Source organism: Vombatus ursinus, unplaced genomic scaffold, assembly GCF_900497805.2.
Source record: "Vombatus ursinus unplaced genomic scaffold, bare-nosed wombat genome assembly UNPS02014832.1, whole genome shotgun sequence".
Lineage (NCBI taxonomy): Eukaryota > Metazoa > Chordata > Mammalia > Diprotodontia > Vombatidae > Vombatus > Vombatus ursinus.
This window is the reverse complement of record NW_020954610.1, coordinates 860,335-873,363: the sequence shown is the minus strand read 5'-3', so window position 1 is coordinate 873,363 and position 13,029 is coordinate 860,335. Positions and strand designations below refer to the sequence as shown.

The following is a 13,029-nucleotide window of genomic DNA, read 5'->3' as shown; positions in this document are numbered from 1 at the left end:
GCATTGTTTTGGCAATAAAAGAACTTAGCTCATCCTCCCATAACTTCACCCATATATCAAGGCCACCATATAAATGAGTCTCTCTTCATTTTTTCCCTTTGCACAGAGAAAACTGTTACTCTGAGACATTCTCAAGGTAGTCTGAACAGAGAATACGTGTGTGTGTGTGTGTGTGTGTGTGTGCACTCTCCATTACCATAAGATCATGGATCTAGAATTGGAAGGGCCCTCAGAAACCCTCAAGTCCATAAACTTCGTCTTACAGATGAGGAAACTGAAACATCAGGAGAGTAAGTGATTTTTTCCAAGTCACACAGGGAGTAAGTAGCACAGCCAGGGTTGTTTAACCTCAGGTCTTTTTCCTCCAGGATTAGTGTTTTTTTTTTTTTTCACTGTACCATGTGGATTCCCTTCTCATTTATTTTTCTAAAATATTTCATTTTATATCAACTTCTCCACCAAAATTATATATATAGAAAGAGAATATAAAAACAAGATATTTTGAAACTCTGAAGATATTCGAGGAATAGCTGAAGGCAGGCATCTAATTGTGCTACCATATTTGATAGGTCTCTTAACATGTTATTACATTGAAACACAAAAAGCCTTATTTAATGAACTCTTCAAACAATATAAAGGCATGTTATACTTTAGATGTAATTAGTTTAGTACTTCCTTAATTTCTAAGGGAAAGACTGTAGCCAAGACAACTAGGAAACATATCTGTGTTTTGTTTAAAGTAATTTATACTTACTAAATTGACAGATATTTTCATAATAATTGGACTCTGGCATAGCAGTTATAGTCAATAAAGGACAGCTGTTTCCAGACAGAGTTTCACATAACACATCTTGTCGAAAATAGATTTGCTGAGGGTTGTGTGATGATTCCAATTTTTGAAGATGCATCTTAACAAAAATGTTTAAAAAGCACAGCATAAAGTCTTTTGTCAATATCCCTTATGGTATACAGAAAGTAAAGCATTCAGGATTCTATACCACTACAGGTGGACAGCAACATAGTAACTTTATAATTTGCACAGTTGAGAATTTAACACTTCATACTTCTACCAACACAGAACCCAATTGCTTATAAATAAAAAAAAAAATCCCTTCAGAACATTCTTTCAGTAGACAAGTCATATTCAACATACATAATAATTCTACTCCGTAAACAAAATCATTTTCCTCAAATACCTTTGACAGTTGAATCACTTGTATTATCTGACATTTGCTATCTCAATACAAATTATTTCAGCTGGCTAGCACATAAAAATTAATGAAACATGAGTTTTTGCTTTGTGACACTATGAAGATGTTTTAAAACTCTCAAAAATAACTATGGAATAAACTTGGGACTAACATTCCCACCCACAATAATTTCTAGATGGTAAGGATAGGGTTTTTTGTTTGTTTTGATTTGTTTGGGGAGAATTGGATCTGTAGTTTCATTAGTGTAGGAAGCATATGGTAAAGAATAAGGAACTTCCACTAAAGTAGATTGGTACCTTTCCTGAAAGTTATTGTGTTAACAAGTTGCCTGGGGCACTGAAAGATTGAGTGGCCAACCAAGAGTCACACAGCCAGGAAACAAAAAATATGAAAATATGAAATGCTTTAGGGAAATTTATAGTCAGATAGGGGAGTTAGTACATACTCAGAGTCCTGATTGGATACCTCATCATAGCTTGGAGGTAACACCAAATTATATCTATGTCAGCAGAGCACATTTAGTTCTGCTATAACATGGCATATACTTTCCTAAAAATTATCTCACTATGCAAAACTGCACCATAAAAACCAGAGATCTTATAGGAAAATGGGGTTAGGGACACAACACCTCAAATAAGAGATGTTTCTTTTATTTTTTGCAGTGTTGTCTCTGATGGTCTAAAATGTAGGCTCCTTTAGGTCTCTTGCTCAGGAGAGATCATGTGTTCTCTCATTTCTTTCAAAAGCACTTTATTATTTCAAGCTTCTCATCAATACTTAAAGTTTTTCTTTTGCAGGAACTCCTTGGCATTTTTGAAACAGAACACTTAGACATCCTAAGATTTTGGGGATGTTTTTTTTTTCATATAGAAAAGTTCACAAATACAAAAGAACAGTAAAGCACAACCATGTAGGTGTAGGGTAACGTACATGGTGAACAGAAGCATCTGGCAGCGACGTTAGAAGTGTGTGCATCTTGTGTATCCCTACACGGCTCAGTTCAGCTGAGCACAGTCTTCTGCATTCACTGAAGTGTTTCTTGGGGATGAAATCATGCATAAGGAAAGATGAAGTTCACATCTGCTCAAATTGTTCCCTAATATATGAATCTTGCTAGAACAAATTTGTGTTTTCAAAACAAGCATTATAGAAGAATTGCCTGTACAAATTTTGGCAGGATCTGACATTCTAGAAGACTTACAGTATAGTCCTGGCAACAGACTAGGTCAGCTTTCTGAGGATTAGCCTCAGCACCAGTGATCTAGCCTCTTGGCAATTAATCCTCTGGCCATGGCAACCAATGAAACAAAGAAAAATACAAAATCATCCTCATTCTTATATGACCTCCTTTTGTTTCTGCAGTAATGATGGTAGGATGATGAAAAGGTGAGGAGAGGGTGCTAAGCACCACACATTTTCAGACTATCTATAAACTTAAACTTAGCTGCTGGGATGTTAAATGTGAGATTCTCATCCAGTGACTGAGTAGACATACAAATGGAGGAACTTAATCATATTAACTTGAACTTCTCACTAAAAATGGAACCATAAGACAAAAGGAAGCTGTAGTTAAATGGAAAAATGGCTCACAGTTCCTGCTCAGAGAGGAGAATGAAAGAGTTGGCATAGTTCATTTTATCGTGTATCCAGGGTTAACAAGAAACATCATTTTATGGGACATGTGGTAATCTTGCTGTCCATGCTCATGATAAGCATTTGTAAAAATAACACTGTGAAAATAATTGGTTTATGTGCCAACATCTGTTGCAGGGAATGAGGAAATAGAAAAATTTTACGAAGAATTTTATTTTTTTAAAGCAAATTAAATCAAGGCATATTTTGATCTTCATAGCGACTTCAATGCAAAGGTAGGCATGGAGGAGGAAAAAGAAGTTGGAAAATTCAGAAGTAAAAAAGTAAAGAAGTCAGAGGCTTATAGGCCACACAGAAGCCTCATCTATATATCATGAACACTTTCTCTAAGAAAAGAGATGGAAATAGTAAGTACCAAGTAATGTAATTAAAAGTAAAATGCATTATATTTTAATAGACAGGAAACATTACTTACGAGGGTGTCATTCCTGAGCTGGCTATCTGCTTATTTTCAGGCCACTTACTTATCAGAGTAAAAGTCAAGATTAATTCAAAACTAATAAAAAATAAAGATGAGAAAAATATATTGCCCAATTAACAACTCCAACCTGATCTATTCAACTGATGTTGAAAAATGTTAAGTGGATGGAAGACTAGACATCAACAATGATTATAACATTCCCTAAGGAAGTTTAAATGATATAAATCAACAAAAGAGTCTAGAAAGCACCTTGTTGGCAATCACTTGATCTCCTTACCAAGAAGAAAGATAAAGCATACAAAGCCAACACTGGAGTAGAATATAATCTTGTTTGTAAAATCATATGAATAAGCACGGTGGAAAATTATGAGTAATATGAGCTCATAAAACAAGAAGCAGAGGAAGAAAAAAAACAAGTTTAATCTCAGCAAGAGAACCAACTACGCAATGTAATCCTAAGGGCATTTAAGGATGAAAATGGAAGGACAAGAAACAAACAAGCCAAAAAAAACAAAAAAGGAAAAAAGGAAAAAAATCTGTGAATACTTTAACAACTAACTTCACCTTCAAAGACATTTGGAATCTAACATACCAGTTCCAGAAATACTGCATTAGGAAGTAGAAGTGGCACTGGGAAAAACAAAATTGGGAAAAATGGCTAAACTAGACTAAGTGTACACAAAAGAGGTCAATGTTAAAAGTAACTTCATTTTGAGGGTGTTCCAGAAGGCTGAAAGTGGAAAGGCTAGCTACCAAAGGCATGGGTGATGGACTTTATTATTTCGCAAAAAAAGGTGACCAAGAGACTATCAAGAACTACTGATCTTAAAAAAAAAAAAAAAACTGAGAGGGTGGAGCCAAGATGGCAGAGTAAAGACTGGGACTTGTCTGAACTCTCTCCCAAATCTTTCAAAATACCATTTAAAAATGACTCTAGGGGCAGCTACATGGTGCAGTGGATAGAGCACCGGCCCTGAATTCAGGAGGACCAGAGTTCAAATCCAGCCTCGGACACATAACACTTTCTAACTGTGTGACTCTGGGCAAGCCACTTAACCCCATTGCCTAACCAAAAAAATAAAAAATAAATGAAAATAAAAATGACTCTAAACAAAGTCTAAAGAAGAAGAACCCATAAAAAGATACAGTGAAACAAATTTATAGCCCAAGACAACTTGTAAGGTCAGCAGAAAAGTGTCTGTTGTACCAGGAAGAGGGAGGAGCACAGCCTCGCACAGGCTGTGCCACTGCAGACCAGGCCCCAACAAACCCGGAGCAGGCCTCAGGGCACCTGAATCAATGGCAGCAGTGGTAGTTTCCAGACCTCTCAGCCCACAGACACCAAAGACAACTCAGAAGGTCAGCAGGAAGGGGCTGTCACACGTGGGTAAGAGTAGAGTGCAGTCCGGTGCAGACCACGCCAGCTCAGCCCAAGCCACAGCAAACCAAGAGCAGGCCTTGGGAATGACTAAATCAGCAGCGGCAGCAGCAGTGGATGCTTCCAGAACTGTGAGCCCACAGATGGTAAAGAGGTCGAACAACTGGTCAGAAGGAGATTAGAGGCGTCTTTTTGCTAGCACTGAGGCAGGACTCTGTTGCTTTGAAAATACTCAGATCCAGATCACAGTTCTAGGTGGCAGTTCCAGGACGAGGAGGAGCACTAGTATAGCAAAGCTTTCAGCCACACAACAGTGGAGGGGGAACCCCCTCACAGTTCCAGGGCAGAAAAAAGTACTTGTGGTCACTCACAAACCAGAGCACAGGCCAGGAGAATAGTAAACACCTCTCCTTTCATCATACCACTTTAGAAAAACTGAAAATTTACAGGTCCCTAAAAGTATCTCTGAAAAGAGCTGCATAAAATCCCTGAAGCTTGGGACCATGCACCCTCCACCCTAGAATCAGAGCCCTACTTCAACTCAAATAATGGGCTGGGAAAATAAGCAAACAACAGAAAAAAACTCTGACTATAGAAAGTTACTATGGTGACAAGGAAGATCAAAACATAGACTCAGAAGAAGACAACAGACTCAAAGCTCCTATATCCAAAGCCTGCAAGAAAAATATGAATTGGTCTCAGGCCATGGAAGAGCTCAAAAAGGATTTTAAAAATCAAGTAAGATAGAGGAAAAATTGGGAAGAGAAATGACAGTGATGCAAGAAAATCATGAAAAAAGAGTCAACAGCTTGATAAAAAGAGACACACATACACACACAAATACTGAAGAAAATAACACCTTAAAAAACAGACTAGGCCAAATGAGAAAAGAGGTCCAAAAAGCCAATGAGGAGAAGAATGCCTTAAAAAGCAGAATTGCTCAAATGGAAAAGGAGATCCAAAAGGTCACTGAAGAAAATACTTCCTTAAAAATTAGAATGAAGCAAATGGAAGCTCATGAATTTATGAGAAATCGAGAAATTGTAAAACAAAACCAAAAGAATGAAAAAATAGAAGACGCTGTGAAATATCTCACTGGAAAAAACAACTGACCTGGAAAATAGATCCAGGAGAGATAATTTAAAAAAAATTGGACTACCTGAAAGCCATAATTTAAAAAGAGCCTAGACATCATCTTTAAAGAAATTATCAAGGAAAACTGCTCTGATATTCTAGAATGAGAGGATAAAACAGAAATTGAACGAATCCACCAATCACCTCCTGAAAGAATTCCCAAAATGAAAACTCCCAGAACATTATATTCAAATTTCAGAGTTCCTAGGTCAAGAAGAAAATATTGCAAGCAGCCAGAAAGAAACAACTGAAGTATCATGGAGTCACAATCAGGATAGCACAAGATTTAGCAGCCTCTACATTAAAGGATCAGAGGGCTTATAACATGATTTCCAGAGATCAAAGGAGCTAGGATTACAACCAAGAATCACCTACCCAGCAAAACTGAGTATAATCCTTCAGAGGTAAAAATGCCCATTTGATGAGATAGAGGACTTTAAAGCATTCTTGATGAAAACACCAGAGTTGAATAGAAAATTTGACTTTCAAATATAAGACTCAAGAGAAGTATCAAAAGGTAAACAGGAAAGGGAACTCATAAGGGACTTAATAATTTTAAATTATTTACATTCCTACATAGGAAGATAATATTTGTAACTCATAAGACCTTTCTCATTATTAGAGTAGTCAGAAGGAGTATATATAGACAGAGGGCACAGGTATGAGTTGAATATGAAGGGATGATATCTAAAAATTAAAATTAAGGGGTGAGAGAAGAATATACTGGGAGAAAGAGAAACAAAGAGGTAGAATGGGGGTAATTATCTCACATAAAAGAGGCAAGAAAACGCTTTTACAGAGGAAGAGAAGAAGGGAAAGGTGAGGGGAAGTGAGTGAACCTTACTCTCATCAGAATTGGCTCAAAGAGGGAATAACGCACATACAATTGGGTACAGAAATCTATCTTACCCTACAGGAAAGTAGGAGGGGAAGGGAATAAGAGAGCAGGAGAAGGGGGAGGGAGAGAATGTGATAGAAGGGAGGGCAGATTGAGGAAGAGGTTAGTCAGAAGCAAAACATTTTTAAGGAAGGACATGGTGAAAGGAGAGACTGAAAAGAATGAAGTGGGAAAGGAACAGGATAGAGGGAAATATAGTTAGCAATAGTAACTGAAAAAAATTTTGAAGCAAGTTTGTCTGATAAAGGCCTCATTTCTCAAACATATGGAAAATTGAGTATTCATAAAAAATAAGAGCCATTCCCCAATTGATAAATGATCAAAAGATATGATCAGTTTTCAGATAAAATAATCAAAATCATCCATAGCCATATGAAAAAAATACTCTAATTCACTACTGGTTGGAGAAATGCAAATTAAAACAATTCTGAGGTACTACCTCATACCTATTAAATTGGCTAATAGAACAGAAAAGGTAAATGACAAATGTTGGAGGGAACATGGGAAAAATGAGACATTAATGCATTGTTAGTGGAGCTATGAACTGATCAACCATTTTGTAGAGCAATTTGGAACTATGCCCAAGGCTATAAAACCGTGGATACCCTCTGACCTAGCAATACCACTACTAAGTCTGTATCCCAAAAGAGATAAAAAACAAAAAGGAAAAGGACCTATATATACAAAAATATTTATAGCAGCTCTTTTCTGGTGGCAAAGAATTAGAAAGTGAGGGGATGCTCATCAACTAGGGAATGGCTGAACAAATTGTGGTATGTGATTATGATGGAATACTATTGTCCTATAAGAAATGATGAGCAAGATGCACTCGGAAAAACCTGGAAAGACTTGAAAAGTGATGCAAAGTGAAACGTACAAAGTAACAGCAATATTGTAAGGTGATAAGCTGTGAATGACTTAGTTATTCTCATGATCCAAGACAACTCTGAAGGACTTATGATGAAAAATGCTATCCATCTCCAGAAAAAGAACTGATGGAGTCAGAATACAGATTGAAGCATACTTTTTTATTTTCTTCATTTTTCTTGAGGTTTTTTGTCTGTGTTTTCTTTCACAATATAACTATTATGGATATGTTTTGCATCACGACCTATATATAACCTATATTCAACTGCTTGCCTTCTCAATGTAGGGGGGTGGAGAGAGAAGAAGGGAAAGAATTTGGAACTCAAAGTTTTAAAAACAAATGTTAAAATTATTTTTACATGTAACCAGAAAAAAATAAAATACTAAATAAATTTTTAATTTTTTTTAAAAAATTACTGACCAATATGTCTATTTTCTTATAAGAATTAAAGTCATACTTGAAGATGGCATGAGAAAAGGACACAATGGCTTTCACAAATTATATTTTATACATCATATATTTATACTTATACAATTGACTGAAAGATACAGAGAATACAAGATCCTGTTGTGCATATTGCTAATTGACTATAAAAAAAGCATTTGCTTCAAGAGAGCAAAATTCTGCTTTAAAAAGTCTTTCAAAAATTTTTCTTCCCTGCATATGTCAAAATCATTCAAGATTCCTTGAAAGGAATAACAACAGACAGAACTGTTAGGTGACCTTCTCATTTTTAACAGCAAGTGATGTATAAAACTGGGAGAAGTATGTTATTCAAGAGTATTGCCACTTTTATGGAATATGTCCAGCACAGAGTACAAAATGAAAAGGTATTCCTTACTCCAGAAGCAGATGACATGGTGCTAATTTCATCCAGCTTTGGAACACCGTAAGGCCTTCTAATTGAAAAATGTAATCATTCAAGAGTTCAATTTAACCACTCACACAAAACAAAACAAGAATATAAAGAATACCTATTTTCTATAGTAGGATAAGCACTTAAATGGACAACTCAGAGTTTATCCATAATTACATATATCTTGGACAGACACTGCAAAAAGACAATGAGCTAGGCTAAATTGAAGTAGGGAAGAGTGGACTAATTGCCTTTGGGAAATTATGCATTTCTTTTAATGACTTGAGTTTCTCCTTGAAACCAAAGCCTATCATTTAATATCAATATTCTTGCAGTGATACTGTATAAGTGTGGTCATCAAATACCAGTCTGAAAAGAGCCAAAACTGAGGATAACCTAAAAATAATAAAGCTTATGGTGGATATAAGTAGTCTATAACTCATCATAAACAAGGAACTGTGTAGAAGTAGCGTAAAAAAATGTTCTCAGAGAAATGTGTAACTGGAAAAAAAAACAAAGGTAGGCCACTCATGTAGCAAAAGTGAGGAATAACAGATGGGCATTTAAGTGCTCCACTGGTATCCACATAATGTCAAGAAATCTAGATAAAGGCTCAAATTTGTTGGGTGGACACCCTGTAACAGATCTACAGAAGGATATGTTTAAGTGCTCTACCAGAGGCACAAGCATGGGGATTGCAATCTGGATCAGCAGAGGAAGGATCCATATCAATAAGATCACAGATCCATAAAATTATAGAAGAAATAGATATACTCGGATAACTATAATACAATGAAGGATGTGACAGTGAAAAAAAAAACCATGGTAGTTCAAAAGAGGGATATTTTAATATGTATGGGATAAATTAAGAAAAGCTTCATAAGACAGAATTACATTTGAGTCTTAAAAAATGGGTAAGAATTGGAAAGGCAGAATTTGGGGTGGCGAGAAGAGAAAATGGGTGCATTCCAGACAGAGGGAAAACTATAATCAAACCAATGGAAGTAGAAAAGCATGAAATGAATTTAAGATAAAATGGAGCAACACACATTCCTACATAGGGTATATTAAAAGGAATAGTGGAAAAAAAGACAAAGGAAGGTTATATAAAATTATGGAGAACTCTGATTGCCTAGCTAAAATATTGATTATATTTATCATTTTTTTCTATGAAAGGAACAAAATAATGATTTGCCAACACCCTTATTTCCTTTCCTTTTTTCCTCACCAAAGAATTCAAACATTTGCCAAATATACAACTAACTGTAATTTCTGGTTTGTTCCTTATTCATTAAGATGATTAATTAAAAGAAAACATTATATTTCTACAAAAACCAATATTGAGTTATATGTCATTTGTGTAATTAGTCATAAATATAATGCAATTCACAAATTAGTTCACCTGTAAAGTTGAGTATGTATATGGATAATGATAAGCAAAATAGCAAACATCATCCTTATGTGGAAAAGTGACTGTGAATGTAATCGTATAATAGGATTTTCCTTTTTGCCCACCAGCAGCAACTGAACTTCTAGAGAAATGATTTCTGTAAGAGAAAAGCACAAAAAAATTTATTCATTTATCTGAAATTAATTATATATTGAAACATTACGAAAAAAGTCTTAGATCACTACGCTGCAGCCATCTTAGTTGAAAAAAGAATTTCCTATTTTGATTTAAATACCTTATGAGGTAAAATTCAGTACAAAGGACAATAATCTATATACATCAAATATTGCTAGACTGTATCAGCAGGAATTTTCATATCAGTACTTTTTATATTTAATCATCTTTACATTTGTTAGCAGTAAGTAATGTTTCCTTAATAAGTGTGTTTATTCTTTCAACACTGGATACAAATTTTTCCACAGGCTCCAAATGCTATTGAAACATCTCTTGTCAATTTATTCTTCAAAGTCTCAAAACTAACTTTTCTTTTAAAATCACTTTTCTATACTTCTAGACAGACTAAAAGATCAGAGGCAATGGTTTCTGGGATATTCTAAAATATAGCAACATGAGGTAGTGAACACAGCACTGAGCTTACAATCAGGAGATCAGGTTTGAGTCCTAATTCTTATACTTAATAGCTGAGGGACCAAAGGCAGGTCACAACTTTTGAGATTCATATTTCTCATCTTGGGGAAAAATAAGATATGTACTACTATCTGAGAGGATAACTGTGAGGGAAAAAATAATTTTAAGTGCTAAATGTGAGTTATTATCATTATTATCTTTCCTTTATTAAAGCCAGACTCCAATGACTCAATGAGATGAAGAAAAAACTCTGGCAGGTCTTAGTAAGGTGGAAAGGCTCCAAATGTAGGTCCAGCAATGGACTACATATGTATCTTAACCACTGATAAACCTAGATAAGTCCAGAGAGATTTGCTGCCAGACTAGCCAAAGAATTTTTTCAACCACAGCAATTAGAAATATTATTCTTTAGTATCTCCTTTACATAGTGTTTGGGATTTAAGTTGGTGGAGAAGTACTGCATCAATGAAGACATGGATCCCTGAAATATTTTTATATTATCTTTAAAATCCATATCACTATTTTTTCTAAGCACTTACCACATTTCTTCTAAACATCACTATAATAATTTCACATTGGTATCAAAATGCATAACTTTTATTTATTCAAAAAAGATCTATTGATTATATTTAAATTATGTTTAGACTAAGAAACAAATTATAATATAGTCCCTGTCCCCCTGAAGTTTACATTGACAGGATCATAATGTCATAGATTCAGAGTTGGAAAAGACTAAAGAATCAATCTAGTCTAAGTCCCTTATTCTACAAACAAGAAAACTGAGGCTCAAACAAGTTCAGTGGCTCGTCCATGTTCACACTGTTAGTAAATGTCAAAGGCAAAATATAAACCCAGGTCTTCTTGAGGACAAGTCAAGTACTTTATCCACTACGCCGCGCTGTTTGTTAAAGAGTCAAGATGTGGGGAAGGTGATGTAATGTAAGCAAAATAGAGTAAAACTTCAGCTAACTAAAATCCAGAATTTTGGAACCTTGTCACTCCCAGGACATCTACAAACCTAGAAGTAATTCACTAAAAGGAGGGTTATTATCTGGCAGAGCCAGATAAGAGTAATCAAAGTAGTAAGTACCAAATAACAAATAGGAAAGGCACAATAAAGGATACTTTTTAATGTTTTTTTATGACAAAAACCTCTGGAAGGGGTAGAAATGATAAAATTTGGTAACTGGTTATATCATAGGATCACAGATTATAAATTCAGAGCTCAAAGGGACTTCAGAGGAAATCAAGTCCAATCCCTAATTTTAGAGATAAGGAAACAGAGGATCTAAGTGATTTTCCCAAGGTCACACAGCCAATAAGTGTCAACTCAGGTCATTCTGACTCTAAGTATAGCACCCTATTCCCTGAGCTCTCCACCTGCTTAAGAAAACTGGGTAAAAGATAAGAATCAAAGATAAACTCAATTTAATATTATGGGACAGTATATAAGACCAGGATTCAAAGTAAAAATGGTTCAGAAGAAGGAATGCCATAAGATCTCTTAAGTAGACGTAACTATAAATATATCAGAAATTGGATCAGAGTAAATTAAAAGATGCTTAACATTTGAACCCATATAAAATATAATACAACTATTGAATGACAAAATAATTAAAATGTCAAAATATTTAAGAAATCAAAATCTTTCCAAAACAGAAATATGAAATAAATGCACTTATAAATTTAAGAATGCCACAGAGAAGAATTAAATGTAATATCATCCTAGTACCAAAGCATTACAAAATATTTCCTGAATTTCTTATTTCAGCTCTTATCTCTGAAACTTCCTGATAAAAAAGTAACTTAAACGATGGTCTGTTAAAAGGAATAAGTACTAAGATGTACCACTGAAAACATTTAGTGATTCTGCTTCATACATTTATGTTGAAAGAGAATCAAGTTTTTTTTTCCTTTAATCTCATTAGGTAGTAAATGAAAACATTAGTTCAACAATTTTACTCTTCGAATACTTACTTATAGTAACAAATATCAGTACCTACACGAATCCACCATGGTCTGGCATGTAATGCTTCCTGGACTGAATACATTAGGGGTTGCATACCTTCAAAGAAGGAGAGGAAAACAACATATTAAAGAAGAAAACACTCCAAAATTCACAGACAGGAAACATTATTTACACAGTTTAAAAATGTAAATGATGAAAGGTAAGACAATTATATTTGTATTTTACTTAAAAACAAATATATATTCATCATTAAATTTTTATCAAGTTATGTATGTAAAATGTTTCTGAAGCTAGACACTCAGAGGAAGTAAAATATGTAAAAGATTGATATTTAAAAGTAAACCATTTTGATATACTATGTATTAACAAAATATTAGATAAATGGTAGACAAAATTTTTACCTCAATAAGCCCTTTCTATAATAACAAGACGATATCTACATCACAAATTCTTATCACAGCTTTTTAAAAATTTTCTCCAAATTCTGAACCCAACAAGTTGAAATTCAGTAAACATATTCTGAGTTACAAATATCTAAGTAAGAAAATGTTGTGCCAATAAATAATGAATCACACTGAAAAGAGTCATAACTGGGAGACTCCA

General features: G+C 34.6%; 1 protein-coding gene across 1 annotated transcript in view; it reads right to left on the bottom strand.

Moving 5' to 3' along the window:
* LOC114025963 (cytosolic carboxypeptidase 1-like) overlaps positions 1 to 13,029 on the bottom strand; it is a 173,093-nt gene that overhangs the window by 38,704 nt on the left and 121,360 nt on the right. The window contains 3 exon segments of the mRNA XM_027839511.1: positions 755 to 908; positions 9,822 to 9,966; positions 12,435 to 12,522. Of these exon segments, the coding sequence (XP_027695312.1) occupies positions 755 to 908; positions 9,822 to 9,966; positions 12,435 to 12,522 (387 nt within the window).